A 21118-nucleotide genomic window follows, 5' to 3' on the forward strand; every position below is an offset into this window, starting at 1 on the left:
AAGGAATAATAAAGGACTTATGGATGGTATAAGTCTTAAATGAAATACAGGTTAAAGCAAGTTCACTATTGAAAGTCTATTGTGACAATAAAGCTACCATAAGCATGGCTTTAAATCTAGTACTACATGATAGGTCAAAACATTTAGACATAGATCGACACTTCATCAGAGAAAAAGTGAAAGAAGGAATTATATGTTTGACATATTTGCCAACAAAGTTGCAAGTAGTTGATGTTTTGACTAAAGGGTTACTTTGCCCTACATTTGAGAATTGTATAAGTAAGTTAGACATGATTAGCATCCATCATCCAACTTGAGAGTGTGGAAATATTTGATATTTATTCAAATATTGTATAATCTTTAGTAGGTTTTATTAGACATTATTAGTAATTATTTTCCCTTATATATATACATATGTAGTTAGCTTGTATTCAATATTCAAATGAATGAGAAATATCATTTTTCTGTCAAATTGCACAAAATGAAACTTTTGAAAATATTGTGTTGAGATTTATTTATCCCCTTAATATATATTTTATATAAACAAAAAAAGAATATAATTGATAAATTAACTCTAGTCACATATTCAAGAAAATATAACAACAATTATAAAACATAACAAAAAATTTTAAGGAAGTATAATTAATTAAAATAATAATTAATAATTAGAAGATTTAATATGAACACTTGAAAATAAAAAGAAAAAGATATATAATTTTTGAAAGAAGAGGAGAAGGAAAGAATTTGAGAGGGGGGGATGGAATTAATAGGGAGAGGAGGAGGGTGATAATCAGACAGAACTAAAAGAGCATTGAAAATACAAAAGTGAATTAGTTTTGAATATGAGATAGGGCAATAGTGTTCACTATTCAAGTATTTAAAAAAGTAAATAAAAATATTTAAATAGAAAATATAAACAAATAAACAATAAAAATAACATAATAATTAATATGTCTCGAAGATGATCCCAAGTGCCATCCTGTCCTAGCTCTTTTTCTATTTAAATAGACAAAGGAAGGGGGAAAAAGAGATGCCCGGGGGGGGGGGGAACGAATAAGAGAAATATTAGAGTGCGTTGAAAAGTCCCACATTGATTGACTAAAAAATGGATTGAAAGTAATATACCATTAAGGTAAGTCCTATTAAATTGACTTAAGCTATTTCTACCTGAATCAACAAAGTTTAATAGGACAGACATCTTACAAGCCATTTTTATAGTAAACTCGTTGTTTAGAGCGCTCGTTGTTTTTATTATAGTAATAAACTTATATATGTAGAATCTGATAAAGCATTTACACACAGCTAAATTGCTTGCTTAGAATCATCACTTAAAGCATCCATCCAGGAATCAATCCACTCGCTTGCTGACATTGTGTTGTTGCTGTCATCTGATCTGAACTCTCAGCATTGTACCTGAAATCAAATACACTCATCAAATTATATATAGGCCTATTATGCGTTTGGTAATTATGTCTCATCACTGACATGGCATCGGTGATCGAAATAGGTCAAGCGAGGCTAAGCTTTCCTTATATAAATTTAATGGGCTAACTTGCCTATCACTACTTCACACAAAGCTCAAAGAACATAACATTCATTTATAGCATGTGATCAAATTACATAGCATCCTTGGTCCTCAAGAGAAAGACACAAATATGATACTCATAATTATGTAGACATTGTAATGAAGCAATTAAAAGAAGGGAAAATCACATTTAAGGACTCTTTAAGAAAATTATTCACAAATAAGGATTAACAAAAAGTCTCATTTGAGAAATAAAAAACAAACCATGTTCGTATTTTAACAACAATTTGTTCCGTGTTAGTTTTTATCTATAAATAATTTTCTTGAGAGATCTGTAGATGTGGTTCTCCCTTAAAAGAAATGACTTTCAAAGTATAATATTCTTTCTTTTTTTTTTTGGGTAAACTTTACAGTATAATATTCTATAGCTTGATGTCAAAAGTAGAAAACTTAGATATTACCTGGAGTTGCAGCAAAACTACATAACCATGTGGGGGTAAATACAGAGATGCGGCAGGAGAGTAAATTACTATTTTGGCCTCATCAAGATAAATATGCAACTACAAAAACAATTGTGTTATAGTATCATATGTTGCCTCGCCAAAATAACAACACCACATACTACTTTGGTCCTTATTAGGGCACTTTTTAAAAAGATATTTTTGCTCATTAATATAAGCACTTGATAGGGTATTAAATATTTTTTGTTCAACATTACACCTATTTAAACTCATTAATTATGAGAAAGAATATAAGACAAATTTAGAAAAATTTCATTTAAAAGGGGGTAAAATTGAAATTAGAAGTTTATTATATTTGTAAACAAAATTAATGATTTTATCACCACCTCTCCTTAGTTCCGGTGAAATAGTTAGAAATGCTTTATAATAGAAAATGAGAATATATAAGCAAAGGGTAGATACCCTCTTTATAAGTAATCTTAATGTATCTGACTGACCTATATTACCACTTAGCCTGCACAAGGCCTGATAAGCATGTCAATAAAACAAAATGGTGTCAAAAGAAATCATATAATTTGCTGGGCTTTAGACCAATTAACCAATACTTAATCTCGGTTTTAATTAAAATAACCATGCTTTATATAGGTGTTCAGAGAAAATATAACATGTATCATGACATGCTATCATACCCTATCTGTAGTGTGGGATTGCAGTCCAAAGGCTGGAAGAAGCCCTGAGAGTTCGCATCCAGGGAACCATATGGCATGCTTTGATCACCATCTTCCCAAGATTGCCTGTAGTTGTTTCTTGAATTGATTTCTTCCAACTGATCAAAATAATAATGTAATCAACAATAAAATCAGATGCAGAGGAGTTTGGTGCTTATTTTATTAGTATTTCTATATCATATATACCTCCAAGTTACAGAGACAGGGCACAATATTTACAAAACAGGGTGTTGTTGGATTTTGAGAAATGAATACTGATGCAAGAATGTAAAAGAAAGATTGAATGATTTATTCCATTTGAATGTGTTGGATATCTTAAATATTTTAATGATATTTCAAGAGGAATTATTATTTTAGTCTATTTATTTTGTAACTTATAATCCCCGTTATTTTCCAAACCAGTTTTTTAAGCATAATTAAAGTGTCATTAACTTATATTTTAATTGCTCAATGTTCGTGAGTTTTTTGTATATAAAAGCTGATTAGATCACATAATTGGACACACTGTCGTGAATTTTCAGGCACTCCCCCTCCTCCCCCCCCCCCTTCTTGTTTTTCTTGAGCTATTCCATGATTTCTGCTATTATGTCAACTTGTTTTCTGCTGGGAGGGTTTGTTTAATTCTAGAGAGTTGTCACAATTTAACCAATGTAGTGGAATAACTCTTACGAACAATATCATTGAGCACAACTCAAATAAGCTTTTCTACCATATTTTCCAATATAATCATGACACAAGCAGAAAAATGTTGAAATGAGAGTGAATAAGTCCATAAACAGTAAATTAAGAGATGAGCCTTTGTAAAGACTAGGACCTTAGATAATGTATGAGTGAACCCCAATATTTCCAACGCAGAGAAACTGGAAGAATGCCAAGAGAGAAAAAAATGCATGTAAATTACAAGAAGAAACCCATCAATATCAGTTGGGTCCAGATACTTCATAAACATTTGCATCAGGGTTTTGTTATTTTACTTCATGGCTACGTTCGGATAACAAAAAAATGTAGGGTAGAAGAGGAGATTCGCTTGGTATATGTTATATATAAGAATCTTGACATATATGTTGACTACTAGTCCTACTTGAAGCTAAGTTCTATGAAGAGTGTGACACTTAAAAGTGTAAACAGATACCAGGAAAGAAAAGAGAAAAATAACATAAATTTGGCTCATTTTCTCAAATATTCAAGTTCTATTATGAATGGGATTAATTACTTCACTAAAATAAGATTTTGAACAATTTTCTAATTGATAAAATTGCATAACTTCTTAGATCACAATGGGAATTTTTTAGTTTAAATGTGTGTGTTTGTGTGTGTGTGAGAGAGAGAGAGAGAGAGAGAGAGAGAGAGAGGTATTATTAGAAAGATTTAGACTTTAGGAGGGATATCAAATTAGGATTTGGAAAAGAAAGTGGAATGAAGTTGCTAAATAAATGTAAGTGATGATAAATTACTTTCATAGTCAAAGATCTGTTTGCTTCAACCAAAATCTGCTCCTGTGTTAGAATCACAAGCTTGCAAGTATTAGACTCAGAAAATAATATTGTTCTATTCTAACAATCATGCCATAAAATTTACCTTATTTTGAAGATCGCTCAGTTGGTCCAGCATGAATTGAGTCTGCAAAATATTATTGCAGATATGTGATAGGAATCATTTTTTAAGCTTATTTGGGAAAATTGAGAGATATAAACAGATTAAGTCATGATTTCAGTCATATGTGGTACATTTTCTTATGGCCAAAACTAGGATATAAAATTGTTAAGAATGGAAAGCGACTGCTCAAAAATGTGGAAGAGAGAAGAAATGAGTAAGAGCAATTGAAAGACATCGCTCAAAACTTCAAAAATCAAGTTTATTAGTCATTCTTCCCCATCATAACTTTATTCAATGTGGGACTTTATACATCAACTTAAATCTACTTATATTTGGACAACCTAACAAAAATTACATAAATGTTCCATTTATTTTATTGAAACCATTCTCAAATCTTCTCTCTCATAGAACAATACATAGAACACCATGTGTGTGCAAATTAATCACACAAACTACACTAACCATGTGGCTTGATAAGCAATTTACGTGCATGTTACTTGAGGAAGTGCAATTCATTACCTTAATGGACCTCACTTGCTTTAAAGATGAATCAAGTTGGCGCTCTAGCTGCTCCAATTCTTTTGAGTTCAATGGATCCAAGTCTTCCCCTAGAAGGTTTCTGCAAAAACAAAAAACAAAAAACAAAAAACAAAAAACAAAAAACAAAAAACAAAAACAAAAACAAAAACAAAAACAAAACAAAACAAAACAACATGGCATTCAGTTATTGAATTGAATTATCTTCCAAAGACGGCACGGATATTTCATTACTAGACAAGTGTTGTGCAGCAAACAGGGACATAGGATGGGGCCCAACCACTTGACAAGTGGGGTCAACTTTTCCATTTATGCGCTTGTCTGCTGCATAGCACTGTGTTTACACCAACATAACAACAATTTAAGATTATGGCAGTAGCTAACTTTGTAACAGGTGAAAAAAGTATTGCCTAATCTAAGAATAGGCAGCATTTTTCTTAGTGTAATTTTCATTTCTTAAGTAACGAATATGATCTTAGAAAGAACCCTAACTTCTTAAAAGGCGTAATATAACTATGCTTAATTTAGACCAATGAAATAAATCGCAATGATATAGTTTAAAAACATTGCATTTTGCAGTAATTTTTATGTATATAAGAAGTCAGTAAAAAAGAAAATGGAGAAAAAGTTACATACGAGCCAAATTTACTTTTAAATATCCAAAGGAAAACAGGAAAAGTTCAAAACAAGTTGTTTTGACTTTTTTTTTTTTAAGATGAAAAACTTAATTATTATGAATATATGATGATCACCTTTGTGTCCTTTGGAGAGATTCATATCTTGCTTTCAGCTTCAAGTATTCGCGGTACCTGGTCTGCTAAGCAAGAGAATGAAAAAATAATAACTGAACAAAAGTTGATATGTGACATCCATTTTACAATAAGACAGAGATTAATCTGCAAATAGTTGGATATACAGTAGTGGACAAGAATTTTACAAGGAGTCACTCTAAAATATGATAAAACCTCATAAAAAAATTAAATTGGTTACTTGAAATTATATTACCGGGGAGAGAGGGAGAGAGAGAGAGAGAGAGAGAGAACTAAGAAATGAAAGTAGGCCACCTCAAGCTCCTTGGCTGGTTTGTTCACTTCCACAGCGCCATAACTGCACTTTTGGTACCTTTCAAGTGTTTTGAGCATGCTGGCATTTCACACACGCAAAAGAATATCTTAAAAAATCATATATTGATGATGGTGAATTACTCAGTACACCATAATGCATTATGAAAACAACAGACAGTAAATGACCAAAATGCCCTTGGTTCTTGTATCTTGTGTTGGAATGAAAAAACTGAAAAGCTCACTTCTCATTATAATCGGTGTTCTTTTTTTTCCCCGGGCACCAGTGTTTTTTTTGTTTTAGATGTTGCATTTGCGTTCTGTAGTAATTTGAATTGTGTAATATTAATTTCCGTACGTAGAAATTTAAAACTTAGGGATTATAAATGGTTACAATTCAAATCTTTTTTTTTTTTTTTTGATTTGAAGTTGAGGAGAGTTGGATCTTGAAAGTTCATCTGTAGCCCAAGCACACCTTTAAACTCAATGAGTATTTAAAGAGGTATTTACAGATTACCCACTAACAAGGTCATCATACATCGACAATGAGATTTAAACCCATGAATTATGGACCAACATTTATCGGTTACAATTCAAATCTTTTGCATTTAAAGTAAAGTTCTTTGTTTACTTTTTATAAAAAATAAAATAAAAATAAAAAAGGAAAACTATATTATATAAATATAATTATTACAGGAAGTAAGAAAATCAGAATGATTATAAATACTAAAGGAATTAAATAAACTAATCTATTTGTCCTAGCTCGATTATGTGAAAAATCTCTCTTAGTTTGAGGTCTGCTACATGCAAGTATTATCAAATTTATATTATCGCTGGACTTTGGCTGTGTGTGTGTGTGTGTGTGTGTGAGAGAGAGAGAGGTACTGCAAATTAAGTCAATTAAGAATTAAATGTACATCAAATTAATTTATGAATTTTTTTCAGGACATATTTTGTTGTTAACACAGTGAACGAGGGCAAAGATGGGAAATTGTCAGCTTGAAGCTGGACTACGTAATTTCTTACCATAGTTTCCACACAACTTCACTTTCATTATCCAGGTGAAGTAAGGAATTTACTACATTTTGCTATATAAATGTAATAATTTAATTAAGATGCATGTGCATATTGATAATGAAGAGTCAAATATTTTTCCGTCATCGTTTCATCTGCTATCATCCCTATGTTTTTATACAGATCTAACATCCCACACTTAAGAGTCGGAAAAAAAAGTGATTGAAAATTGTGTATTTAAAATATTTTGGAGTAGTGGGCATATCTAAGCACAAACCCATAAACATAGCAATCAGAGCACCCAAAAAAAAAAGAAAGAAAGTCTAAAATTTTTAAGAAAATTGATCGAAAGGAGTAGAAGTTTGTGACAATAATCTTAATTAATTAAGTAGCTTAAGCAATTAGTGAAATGTCAAACGCAATCAATAGGCCTTATATATACAAAATAAATAGAAAGAATTTCAACCAACCAAAGGTATAAGATATCCCTTGTAAGATCAAGCAAAGCGCGCGCGCGCGCACATATCATTTCGTAAATTATTTTTAATTAACAAAAAAAATTAATTTTCGTGCGGTTTTCTCTAAATTGAAAAAACGCAAATAAAAAATATGATCCAGTTTTCATTCAAATCAATATATAAACGCGGCAAACTCTAACCCGAACAATAAACCAATATGATCAATTTATAGAGATATTTATGTGTTTTTGTCGCTCCTCTTCATAAAAAATAAGGGCACAAAATCTGAATATGTTCAAAACATATTTATCAGAAAAAAATAATTTACACGTAATTTTTCATTTACTTTTACATATAAAACGTGAAGGGAGAAATTGTTTCCCAAGAAAATATAGCAGATCCATATATCATAGTATATTGTCCCTCCCTTTTCACCCTGTGTCGTATTGCACATCTTTAGTGCAAAAGCCTTCTATTAATAACCTATAACATGTCATAATAATTACTCATATATATAATAACTATAAATTATAAATGCTGAAACAATACGCTCATCCATGGTGTACCTGTAAAATATTTTTATTCGTTTATATGATCATAATTTTCTTAATACTATGATCTCGTTCATAATAAATACCACAAAAATTTTAGTACATACTTGGTACAATGAAAATTATTTTCTAGGAAGGAAAAAATAAATATATTTTAAAACAAAATGGGATAAATGTATTTCTCATTTCTTTTACGGAAAATATTTTTAAACCTACCAAATAGTGTACTATTAAATAAATCTATGCATATACACAGCGAGTATAGTCTAGTCCCCCCCCCCCCCTTAATATCATTCACACAAGAGAAGGAACTCATACACACCTACTGCATCACATAGGGTTGAACTTGCAACCTCATGCTTAAAAGAAGGAAATACTTAGTGCTATTAACGTTACAAGATCACCATTGGTGGCATAATCTGGTCCTCTCTCTAGATCTCTATGTAAATATATATCAAATGCAAAATTTCTCGATATATATATATATATATCACTCGATACTATTTCCCTCTAAGTATAATGATACGTGTTTCCAATGGAAACAAGAAATAAGAATTTTTTATTTTTTTTTATTTCTGGTTCCAAACAAAGCTAGAGCTATGCCCTTGCTTCATTGAATTGGAAAGCGTATTGGTTAGTTGATACATACAGTTAATAAAGAAAATAACGACAAGTTTTTTTTTTTTTTTTGGGACAAAACAAACTAAGTTTTCTAATTTGAAACCAAACCAAAGTTCAAATAATAATAATAATGATAACTAGAGACAAAGAAAGAAATTAGAAGGTGGGAGAGAATAAATTAAAGAAGATAAATATCCTGTCAATCATCTTCGATAGTACGAACCAGTAATACAACGATGAGATTTTCATCTGACTATGTACTATCACCAGATCTACCGTGTGCACACACGCCCACCCCCTAAACACAGAAACGAAAAGCCGTGAAAACAAAAATGGATCTGGCGAAAGAAGCAAGTCACACGCACATATCTATGCAGTAGTAGGTAGCAGCAGATTAAGCCACAAAACAATGGAAAACTCGCAAGTGCCATAGATCTGAAGGGAGGTACGTACCTAGGAGTGCTACAGAACTCATAAAGCTTGCCACGATTGGAGAAGACGATGAGAGCAACTTCTGCATCACAGAGAACAGAAAGCTCATAGGCTTTCTTCAAAAGCCCATTTCTTCTCTTTGCGAATGTCACTTGCCTATTTATCTTGTTCTCTATCCTCTTCAGCTCCACTCTTCCCCTCCCCATATCGCCTTCTTCTTCTTATTATTCTATTCCACTCTCTCTTTCCCTTTTCTATTTCTATACAATCTCTTATCTTCCTTCTCTTTTTCTCTCTTCTTGCTTCTTCTTCTTCTTCTTCTTCTTCACTGATCTCCTCCTATGGGGTAACTAGCCACTCCTTCTTTCCTGGGTTAGTAACCAGATGGAACCAAATTTGTGAAAATGGCGAGAAAGTTGAAAGCCCTAGGAAGAAGAGCCAAAAAACAGAACGAACATGAGAGAGAGAGAGATAGATAGATTGGTCTTTCTCTTTCTAAAGTTTTCTCTTTTATCTTCTGGTTTTGCAATCGCCACAAGAAAAGAAAACGGAATGGAGGTTCTGGTTTGGCGTCCTTTCCAGTTTCATGCAATATTTTTTTTCCCATGATGTTCTTTGCCGAGGTATTTTTGGTAAGGAAATTTTTGCTCAGCCGCACTTTAGCGCGTGATTTGCACGTCACATTTGTGGCAGGGACCAAGTGGTACATTGTGGAAGACTTGAGACTGGCGCTTAGGGACAGCTGTTTCAAGCATTATTATTAGTCATTTTTCCTTTTGTAAAGCAACGCGAGGGATTTGGATATTTTCTGTATTCTTTCTCAATACATCCTTTCACATTCAATCATATTTATTTATTTATTTGTTTGATTTAATGGCGTGATATTGTTAATTATAATATTAAAATAAATAAATTATTCAATATCATCACTTAAATGCTTTAGAAGATAAGTGTATAATGCTTATTTATGATAATCATTAAATGAATGGTATACTTATTTTAATATTTTAATAACTAGCAATGCACTGGTGCAATGCATGGGGTATTTTTTATTTTTATACAAGTTAATAATACATAAAAGATTAAATATTATACAATATGTGTAATCATTAAAAAGTAAATTTTGTTCAAATATGTTATATAATTGAGATATTAAAAAATGTAAATTTCACTAATAGGCGTTGATCCTACTGGAACGGGTTATTTAGTTGCTTAAACATAAGGTAATGAGTTTGAATTTGTGTAAATGTATAGGCCACAGTAGCAAAAATTAATGGAGTTAATTAACCCAATTAGTGACACATAAACATGATCTGCGTTAATCCACTAAAGGCAAGGATAAATGTTTTAGACCAACTAAAGTTAAGCGTGACATGTTAAAATTAAGAAACTAGATTACAATTAAATTAAAAGTTAAATGATTAAATAATTAATTTTTCCTTTAATTTAATATCATTTGAGTTACTAAAGTTTTTGCGTTACCATTAATTAAGAGCAAGCTCTCTCTTTTAGTGTTAAGATGTCTCATTCCATCTTGAGTAAAATTTTGTATTGTTTTTTTTAAATGTGGATCTTAAATTTTAAAATTGATATTAAAATACATTTTCAAGAATATTTTGTGATATTTACATGTTAAAAATAATATAAGTATAATAATATGAATCTTTTAAATTTTTTAAGAAAATATCTATAACAATGCACTCAAATATATATATATATATATATATGTTTCCTCTAAATACAAAATGAATTAAGTTTTAAGAGATTAGTTAATTAATATTTAATATGAATATGTGTTATATACCTTGGCCTTTTTTTTCTTAATTAAGTGAAAGAAATTCAATCTTCCTAAGCTCAACTCTAAAATTTTTTAAATTTATTCGAGTTGGAATTTGGACCACACTAATGTTATCCCAAAGAATATCATCCTTCACGCTTGCCATTGATTTTGCCTGTGTTAGTGCGGTAGTATGGATAGTTGCGAAAATATTTCTAGAGTGATCATTAAGAATCCAAAAATAATTTACCAAGGATATTTGCAATTTATTCACAAATAAATTTAAGATTATTTTCTTCAATAGATATTTGCAGTTTAATCACTAATTTTAAATTTGGATTGAATCTTATTAAAATTTGTTTTAGTAAATATTGATGTAGTTTAAAATCAATGTGATTGATCTTTATGTGTTGATTTTTTTTTTTGGCCAAATATGTGTTAATTATTTTTCAATTCTTTTAAATTGAAGGACAAATCAATACTCCTTCCATACTACAATATAAATTATTGTTAACTAATTTATTTTTAAAAAATGGTTAAGATTTTGATTTTTTTAAAATTTCATATCTTTCTAATCATTTGCCCTTGAAAGTGATAAATATGTCATTTGACTTATTCAAAACATCCATATTTTTTGCTCAATAAAGTAAAGGTGTAACTGAAAAAATAAAATACCTATCAAATGTCTTATATTTTGAATTAAATAAAGCTTCTAGAAAAGGACTTATATTGTGATTCATATGGAGTAAAATTTATTTGCAAGGATATTTGCATTATATCCACAAAATAAAATAATCATTAAATTTATTAAAATTTAAATTTGCATCCAATATTATTAATATTTACTTAAAATACTGATGTAATAAAATAAATTAATGCATGCATTATGTATCTATGGGTTGATTATTTTTGAAATATTACAAATTAAAGGAGAAATTAGTGAAAGAAATTGAACGAATAATCAATGGAGGAGTATTCAATGCTTAAGTCAGATATTATTGAAAAAACAATGAGTTGGTCATCCACATGTCAAGATGGGAGGACAAGGTTCAGCTGACATATCTTGCTAATACAACGACACATGTGTTTGCTTACCTTAATTTTATACAGATATGGATAGATGATTTTTCCATTTTATTGTGCAAGTTAATTCAACATACACCTCTAAATTCAAATGAATTTTTTACCAATCAAAATGCCATATTAACATTCTATATATAAATTAAATACGCCAATATGATCTCAAATATAAATATAACTTCAACAAAAATTACATACACCAATTAATGCATATATACAATATGATAACAACAAGAAATTAATATAATGTATGTATGTATTACCATGTTCAAGATTGAATAGGATGTCTCGACATTGTAATTCGTGGAGGCCTCATCTTAAATATCATAATAGATTTATGAGATTCTATTAGGATATCATAATTTCAAATTGATAATATCTCATACATTTATTAGTAACAACAATGTTAAATTCAATAAAACTTTATTTTACATTGCCCACTTAAAACCCCATGGGGAACTACATCTTCTTGTTCTTGAGAACTACCTAGTACCCCATATCTCAAACTCTAGAGCACTACATTTTTTCATGTTTGAGAACTCCATGATAAAAAAGTATGAACAATCACATGAAGAAAATGAAAAATGTAAATACCTTGCATTATTGACCTTTTAACACAGTAATCTAGACTCCCAAAGGATTCACCTTCTCTCTGAAATTTTTTGCATGAATTGTAAAACCACCCTCTATTAGTTTCAAAAGTTTATTATTGTTGCAAAAGTGAGACACGCAGAGTCTTGCAATCAAATTACACTCAAGAGGTAAATATATATATATATATATATATATTCAAATATTATATATTTCATTACATTACTTAAACTACCCCAGACACATTCAAAAATATAAACAAAGTAATATACTATGAATACCAATGTAGATGTGATGATTGCCGAGCCATGAAAACAACACCTTCAAGTAAGCCTATATAAAGGCATTCTCCATAGTATGCATTCTCAAATGCACCAATCCTCTTTGACTTAGACAACATCAAAACATACAATTGCAGAGTCAATTGAAAGATACAAAAGAACATGATTCTCACCAAAAGTGAGCTATGTATATAGAGGATCTAACATTAACAAAAGGGATGTTTGAATTTCAAACTATATCCCAATTATTAATAGATATGACATCAATGAAATTAATCATTAGATTTATATACGATTATAATATAATATATGTTATAATCAATTTCATTTGAATTTTGATTTGAAATCTCAACTTTCAATTAGTTATTATTTTTGAATCTCGAAAGTTTCCTTTTACCATCGCTAATTATACTTAAGTAATATCATTTATTGATATTAATTAAATAAGAGTCAAACCAATTTTTTTTCCTTTTGGAAATAAGAGAATCAAAATAAGAGTTATAATCATTATTCTAGTAAATGTAAAAAACACACAATTCTTTCATCCACATGAATCAACCTAAGAAATTCATGGATCCTACATGGAAGCATGATATTTCTTATTTTAGTTGTTTTTGTAACAAAATAATGATAAAAAAAGAAAGAAAATATGCAATTGAAATACTAATATCTATATTTGGCACCAAAAAAAAAAAGAAATACCACTATATATATAGTCCAACGTATATGGTTGGAGTATTCAGGCAACTTGCAAATTCAAATATCTGGATTATTTAAAAATAAATTTAATTAGGCCGACATTAAATGGATTTATGGAGTTAAATGCAATGAGCGATATACTGCAATTTATTCCAAGTTTCATACCAATATATATATTAGTATATAAAATTATATGCCATGAAATATTTGAGGAGGAAATTACCGTGCATGTTTATCAAGTAAGATTTATATCAAGAAAATTAACATAAGTCAACGACCATAATCAATATATATAATTTTTTTTGCATGACAGTATTTTCACATTCCAAACACTTGTAAAAAATAAATTAAATATCTACTATTATACATATAATGAATCATTAATTACGGGTGATAATAGGAATGATAAGTTTCCAAAATTGCTCTATGATTTGATTTCAAATGCAATACGGGAGAATAACATTTTTAAATGGGAATAGGAATTCTAGATATTAATGGAAATAATTGCAGATAACAATATAATGGTCACCTAATTTTTAAATGCAAAATCACAATAGTAATTATAGGTTGTAATAGGAATAATATTCAATGTAATTAGATAATGATGATCATTTGGCGGGAAAAATGCTGATTGCAATTATTCTAAAAGGTAGATTGAAATTTTTGATCATATTTTCAGTAAATGAAAAAAATTAAATTTCAAAATTAATGCATTGTATTCGTTAATTAAATGCATGCAGTATATTTTCAAATGCAACCTTATGGAAATAATAAATTATTTCTGCAAAATTAATCATCTAGCATCCATGTGTCATCATCACAAGAGGAAAATAGGGAGCTAACATGGCTTTATAATATGCCGACATGTGTGCTTGAAAATCCTAATTATATATATATATATATATATATATATTAGCAATCTAATATCATTAAACTAAATGAATAATTAAATAAATGGATGAGATTGGATATGGAACAAATCCAAATCCATAATCGGTGTCATTCTTCAGTGTCTTGTAAGAAGTATATCAGAATGTCATCACTTATCTGAAAATGGACCTCAACGTGTCATGTTGTCATTAACCCTAAATGTTTATTTTGAAAATAAATTGCATTTCTTTTTTGGGCACAACCATATGTCATTATAATTTCATCGAGTTTTTCTTTTAATTTATGTATTTTTTAATATTTTTAGTTTCTATCATTTCAGTAATATTAGATGAGTTTTGTTACGCCCATATAGTTTTAGTGTTTTCAATCTCTATAAAAATTTAAAACATTGAAAAAAATTGCAGAAACTAAAAATAAAATTTGATAAAATTACAATGACCAATAAGTATGTTTCCCTATTTTAACGGAAGAACATCAATTTTGGCCTACTTCAAATTATTTTCATACCATTAAAACCAATACCTTCATAGATTTAATAACTAGTTAGACTTGTTTTTCGAAATAGGCCAGTGAAGCGTCGTTATTCTAATAATCAAGGTAATTTAAATTTGATTGACACACACACACATATATATATATAAGAGTAGATAGGGCCATGGGAATCTCAAGGCAATTTAAGACAATTGCCTAGGCCCCGAAAAAATGTTATTAATATTCCTAATATGAAGGGACATATATTTGTATAATTTTATAATAAATGCTAAATGAAAAAATAAAACCCCAATTTTTCTCCCCATTAAAGAATGAAAACATTTGCATGTTCTCAAAATAATATTTAATTATTAAGTTAGTCTTAATCTAGTTATTAATTATTATTTATTCTCTTTCTACAAACTACAGTTCTCTATATTTTGTAAGATCTTTCAGTCTGCAGATATATACATAGATGTTGCTATAAATCATTTAAAAGGCTTTATTACTTATTTAAAGAATTATAGAGAAAATGATTTTGCATCTACTTTGAAATTTACAAAAAAATATAGCTACTGAAATGAATATAAATCCTAATTTTCATGAAAAATGTATAATCATAGGAAAACAAATATTTTAATGAAAATCTTAGTGATGAGATCATACATTCAGCTAAAGATTTTTTTCATATTGGACATTTTCCTATTGGGAGTCTACTTGAACAATTTTGAGAATATGAAATCATTTTTATTTTTTTATTTGAATTGAAAAAATTTAAAACTTTGGATGATGATGAATTGAAAAAATTTTGTATAATTAATATTGTTCTTAAGTTTTAATGACAATTATGATATTGATGGTTTTGATTTATTTTCATAATTAAAATTTTTGAGAGAAGTATTAACAGAAGAAATTAACTATGTCAAAAGATTAAATACTTCTCTAAATGTATGTATTGCTTATAGAATATTATTAATAATACCTGTAACAGTTGCTATTGCATAACTTTTTTAAAAAAATTAAAGTTGCTCAAATCATATTTGAAATAAAAAATGTTACAAGATTGATTAAAATGAACTAGCCTTATTATCTATTAAGAGTGAAATATTATAATTTACAAAATTTTGTTATATGATTTTGCAACTCAAAAAGCTAAAAAAAATAATATAAAGATTAATAATTTATTATAGATTAGGTCTCTTTACTTATTTTGCTGTAGGCCTTAAAATACCTAGACGCGGCTCTGTAAGTAGAGTAGGAATGTAGCATGGGTGTTGGCTGTTGTACGTTAATACGGATTTTGGGATGAGCTGTATTAATTTGTGACCATGGACTCAGAAAAATCTGAGGGGCAGGGATAAATGTTTAATCTAATTAATTTTGTAATACATCATTTTAACTAATTTTGAACTTAAAAACTTTGGATAAATCTGGTGAATTTACACAAAATTATATATAAAGTTAAATATGGACATACATAAAACAAGCGAATCAAAACAGAAAGAAAATGCAGAAAATTATTTTATACAATATTTCATAAACTAGATAGAACGATGAATCAAAAAAATCAGCAGGTCATGACTCTCATGGTTTAACCGTTTTTAACTTAATATTTTTAAATTATATACATATAAGAAATATAAAATGAATCTATATTTAAATAAATCTATACATACAAATAATATTTTAATAGATTTGATTTCATCTCTTCATTTTACATAACTAGCATAGGAATCTCACAAAAACCAAATAGCATTTAATAATATCAATTTAAATCCTTCTTTCCAAAACCTCTTATATTGGCCAATAAAAAAAAAAATACTTTTTCTCCTTTTTTTTTTATTAGATTCCCGCCTCTTCCACTTTCCCATTTTTTATTGTTTAATATTAAATAGGGATAATTTCAATAGTAACCCTTGGACCATACTTATTTAAATTCAAAACTCCTAAATTTATAAAATTTTACTACAATATAAGGGTACTGATTTGATATTAAATTGTTGAAAAAAATGACAAATTGTCTCTCATTTAAATTAATATTAGAACTTTCTTACTTCACTTATTTATTGTCCTATTTTATTTATTAATTTACTTACAAAATATTCATTACTCTACTTTACTTTTAAGCACCTGCACTTGGGAAAATTGAGGTAAAGGACCTTAGGAACTCATAGTTTGATCTAGAAGTCAAGAACAATGCACCTTTTGAGAACACGCTCCTCCGGCATGCCTACACAAAAAATATTGGAAACAATTATGGCATGCTTGGAGGGACCCATGTATGTGTACTAATGGCACTACCACGAGTCGGATATTTTGAATATGAGGATGATTTCTGTAACATCACAGTTTAAATTTTAATACTTAATTTTAGTTAATAGAAATTTTAAAAAATATTTAGAAGTAAGTAAATTAGTAAAAAAAAATTATTATATTTAATTTGGGATATAATTTTAAGTTAATATTTTTAACAATTATTATTATTATTAGGAAAGAAGAAAAATAAATATAAAGGGAGATTGATGAATGAAATATGTATATATATATATATAGAAATTTAAAAAATATATAGAAAAGGGGGCGGATTTTCCATCTAGGTATATAAAGTTAAAAAATAAAAAAGATGAAGGAGGGAGTTTTATAGCGTGGAGCCCACATCCTTTTTAAAAAACAATACACACCCCTCTTTTCTTTTTCATTTCTCTTTGTCTTTTAATTTCCTTTCCCGTGTGTGAGCAGAAATAGGGGGAGCGTGAGTCACCGACGATTGGGGAGCTGATTTTTAAAAGTAAGGCTTCTTATAAGATATTTTAAGTGTGATTTTAAACTTTTTAAAATTGTACAAGTGTTTGAAATTTTTTTTTTTAGTCATACATTTTCTTTAGTTTCTGATTTGATGATGATGAAAAATCTAAAGTTTGGAAAGGGGATAAATTTATGTTAGATAAATATTATTATTGAGGTTGTTAGTAACATAATAAATGTTTTAGAGTATTAATTTGTTAATGAGATTTGAATTTGAGGCTTATGAGTTAAACTCTACACTTCTATGGGTATATTTTTTTTAAATCTAAAAATATATGTTAATTTATTAAGGTTTAGATAATTATTTAGAATGAGAAATAGATTATTATGATTATAATGATGATTCTAAACTTGAGATTAAATTTTCAATTTTTGGGTTTTTTATGTGTGAATTTATGAAATAAAAAAGAAAATTTTGATAATAGAAATTGGTTTAGAGATTGATTTTAGCTTATTAGTATTTATTAATGATTAAAAAAGGAGTTAGAAATTTTAATTGAGGGTACTAACTCTAGAATTGTATTAATAATGGGATTAGGAATTATATTATATTCTCTAATTCTATTATTAGAGTTATTTTATTAGAAATTAATATTTATAAATAATATATTATGTGTAGATTGTGTTGTTGGTGAAGATTGTGGTAAAAGAGAAATTGTAAGGAATAATTTATTGAATAAGCAATGAGGTAACCATGCTTTAATTTGTGATTAATGTTGGCTACTGTTATTTGTGTGATTATTTAGAAAAATATGTTGGGATGTTTGTTGAAAAATTATGTGGATATTTTATTCAGAAATTGTATAATTGAAATTATGTATTTTGAAATGTTTTGCCAAGTGGGATATTATATTGTAATATTGTTAGAAATGAAAAATTGTAAAGATGGTAACATTTTATATTTGTCCAACGTTGAAATATAATTGTTTGACTATTGTGGAAGGTGTTAAAAGATTTGTTGTTGTATTTTTATACCACATGATAAGCTCCTATTGGAGGCCTAATAGGTGGCTTATAAGGGTTTTGATTAATTTACTTTTGACTTGGTAATCTAGCACCGAATGAGGATTATAGCTCGAGGTTAATGGAGGGAGATAAGAATAGTTGTTTGTCATACATTACAATATCTCTTGTGTTTTTGTTGAAATTATATGATTGTTGTTTAGGAAAATGACAATTAAGGACCCCTTAAGAATATTAATCCTAGTTGGGGAACATAAAATATAGAAATCCCAAAAATTAGGATAAAAAACATAGTTAAGGATAGTTGTGAAGTAATAAATTTGTGTATTGCTTCTAGTTGTTATAGGTTTATTTCCCATATGGCAAGTATTTCAACAAAAGAAGTATTTTATTATTTTCACATTGAAAGACATTTTGTAAAAGATTTACAAGGGAAGATGACCTATGAAGGTGAGAGATTAATTTTTAAATTGATTAGAGAAGACATAAATTATGAAGAGCTGTTGAAGATGGTGTCATTAGTGATAGGAGTTGAAAGTATTACAGCTGACTTGAAATTTACATTGAAGTTTAGTGAAAACACATACATAGATCTATTAGACGACGAGGGAGTACAATATTTGATAAAGTATAATGATGAGTCAACACATGTATATATTGAGAGAAATGATAATGAAATACATGGAGCAATGGATTATTCGATGGAATAAGTTATTGTTTTTAGTTATTTATATTTTTAATTAGTTTAATCATCATTTATATTGACCTGTGAGTAATTCTAAATGCAGTATGGAGGATTTCTTACCATGGTCACTGTCAGGATCTCCTTGTAGACAATAGTTTGAAAGTACATTACTCTTTTTGTCATGTTCAACACAAAATGCTCTTTCACCACTCCTTGAGGTTAATTAAGTACAATGGAGGGATTTATTTATGAATGTTGGCCAGACATTTGATGATGCAATTGTATTAAAAAAAGTACTATATAAATACAGCCTTGCTCATAGATTTAGTTACATATTTATGAGAAATAGCCCTAAGAAGATTATTGTCAAATGCAATATTGATGGTTGTAAATGAAAAATATCAGCTTATGCTATTGAGAAGACAACCTCTATATTGTATGTGAAAAAATTCCACAATGAACATATGCATTCTGCTCAAGACAACCTTCTATTAAAGCAAAAGGCTAGCTCAAGATTGACATCATCAATCATCATTGATGTTGTGAGGGGGAATGTGGAGAAAACTTCAAATGAGATTAGACAAGATCTATATAAGGAGTATGGGTTAAACCTCACATATCAGCAAGCTTTAAGAGCAAACGATGGAGCATTGGAGGAAACACTTGGGCTTCCATAACAATCATACATGTAGATCCAATGCCTTTGTGAGAAATTGAAAGAGATGGACTCAAACGCAGTTGCAAAGTGGTTGCCTTGACAAATTAGAGATTTGATAGACTTTATTGCATATGAATGCTGCATTAAAGGATTTAAGGTGCTTATCCACTTTTGTTTATTGATGGAAGTTATTTAAGTGGTCCATATAAGGGAACTTTACTATCAGCTTATGCAATAGTAGGTGAAGAAACATATGATAATTGGGCTTGGTTTTCTAAAAATGTGAGAGAGATCATGCATCAAGTTCAATTGACCATAATGGCAAACATGCATAATTCTATTATTGGTGTAGTGCATGCAATATTTGATGGCAATTGACATGTCTTTTGTTGTCGTCATGTCAAAGAAAATTATAGCTTTGTGTTTACAAAAATTAATAGAGGCATGTGAAGGATTGATGGGAAGACCAAGGAAAATGCACTTAAATTGTTGGATAATATTACATATGTAAGGTTGGAAATAGAATTTCATGTTGCTATAGGTCATTTGATGGTTTTCTTCCCACAGTTGGCAATATGGTTTGAAACAAATGAAGATATAGATCATTGGGCCTTAGCAAGATTTCCATATAAAAGATGGGACAACATAACAACAAATCATACTAAATCTTTCAATACTTGGCTAGCGAAAGAGAGAAAACATCATATATATGCATTGATGAATGAGCATAGAATAAAATTAGCGAGGAAGTTATAAAACAACAAGATAGAAATGGCAAATTGGTCAAATGGCGGTGGATGAATGTAACATCTTGAATTTCTAATCCTGTATTAATGACTGATTAAGAATGGATTAGTGATCTAATGTGCGAATAGGATTCTGAGTGGTGAAGTGTTATTTTGATTCATTAAGATGTTATATGAATAGATACGACTAGAAGGGTGGAGTCCTAAAGCAGAGTGTGTGAGTATAGTGAGGATTTCCCTTACTGTGCCACACGCCGTAGTGCCTGAAGCAGAAATTAGATTAATAGAGACATATCCAGCTCGTGAAATAGAAGGGAGAAATATAGGAGGAGAGCTCAAACGTGCAGAAGAGTAAGAGCTGTGCTAGGGAAAGCTAAATCAAGAGTAAAGACAGTGTCTCCGACTTGTTACTTATTGGATAAGTCGCATACTGCCTTAACCTTTGAATCTACCCTATTTGCTTTTAGTTTTAACCAATGAGAAAGTG

The 21118-nt window shown here is 29.1% G+C and overlaps 1 protein-coding gene across 4 annotated transcripts; it reads right to left on the minus strand.

Moving 5' to 3' along the window:
• Positions 1 to 1071: 1071 nt before the first annotated feature.
• On the minus strand, positions 1072 to 9763 carry LOC129291163 (agamous-like MADS-box protein MADS2). Of its 4 annotated transcripts, none has more exons than XM_054928385.1 (9): positions 9006 to 9763; positions 8776 to 8850; positions 5912 to 5990; positions 5600 to 5661; positions 4830 to 4929; positions 4293 to 4334; positions 4169 to 4210; positions 2676 to 2812; positions 1072 to 1413 (listed from the first exon to the last, which is right to left on the minus strand). In XM_054928385.1, the coding sequence occupies exons 1-9, from the start codon at positions 9188 to 9190 to the stop codon at positions 1329 to 1331; spliced, it is 807 nt and encodes a 268-aa protein (XP_054784360.1). In that variant the 5' UTR covers positions 9191 to 9763; the 3' UTR covers positions 1072 to 1328. The 4 variants fall into 4 exon arrangements, with proteins under 4 accessions (XP_054784360.1, XP_054784378.1, XP_054784368.1 ...); XM_054928410.1 differs by lacking the exon at positions 1072 to 1413 and adding an exon at positions 3529 to 3574; XM_054928403.1 differs by lacking the exon at positions 8776 to 8850.
• Between the last annotated feature and the right edge of the window lie 11355 nt (positions 9764 to 21118).

Source organism: Prosopis cineraria, unplaced genomic scaffold (genome assembly GCF_029017545.1).
Source record: "Prosopis cineraria cultivar Desert tree isolate PC_DT_omini unplaced genomic scaffold, ASM2901754v1 PC1, whole genome shotgun sequence".
NCBI classification, from domain to species: Eukaryota; Viridiplantae; Streptophyta; class Magnoliopsida; order Fabales; family Fabaceae; genus Prosopis; species Prosopis cineraria.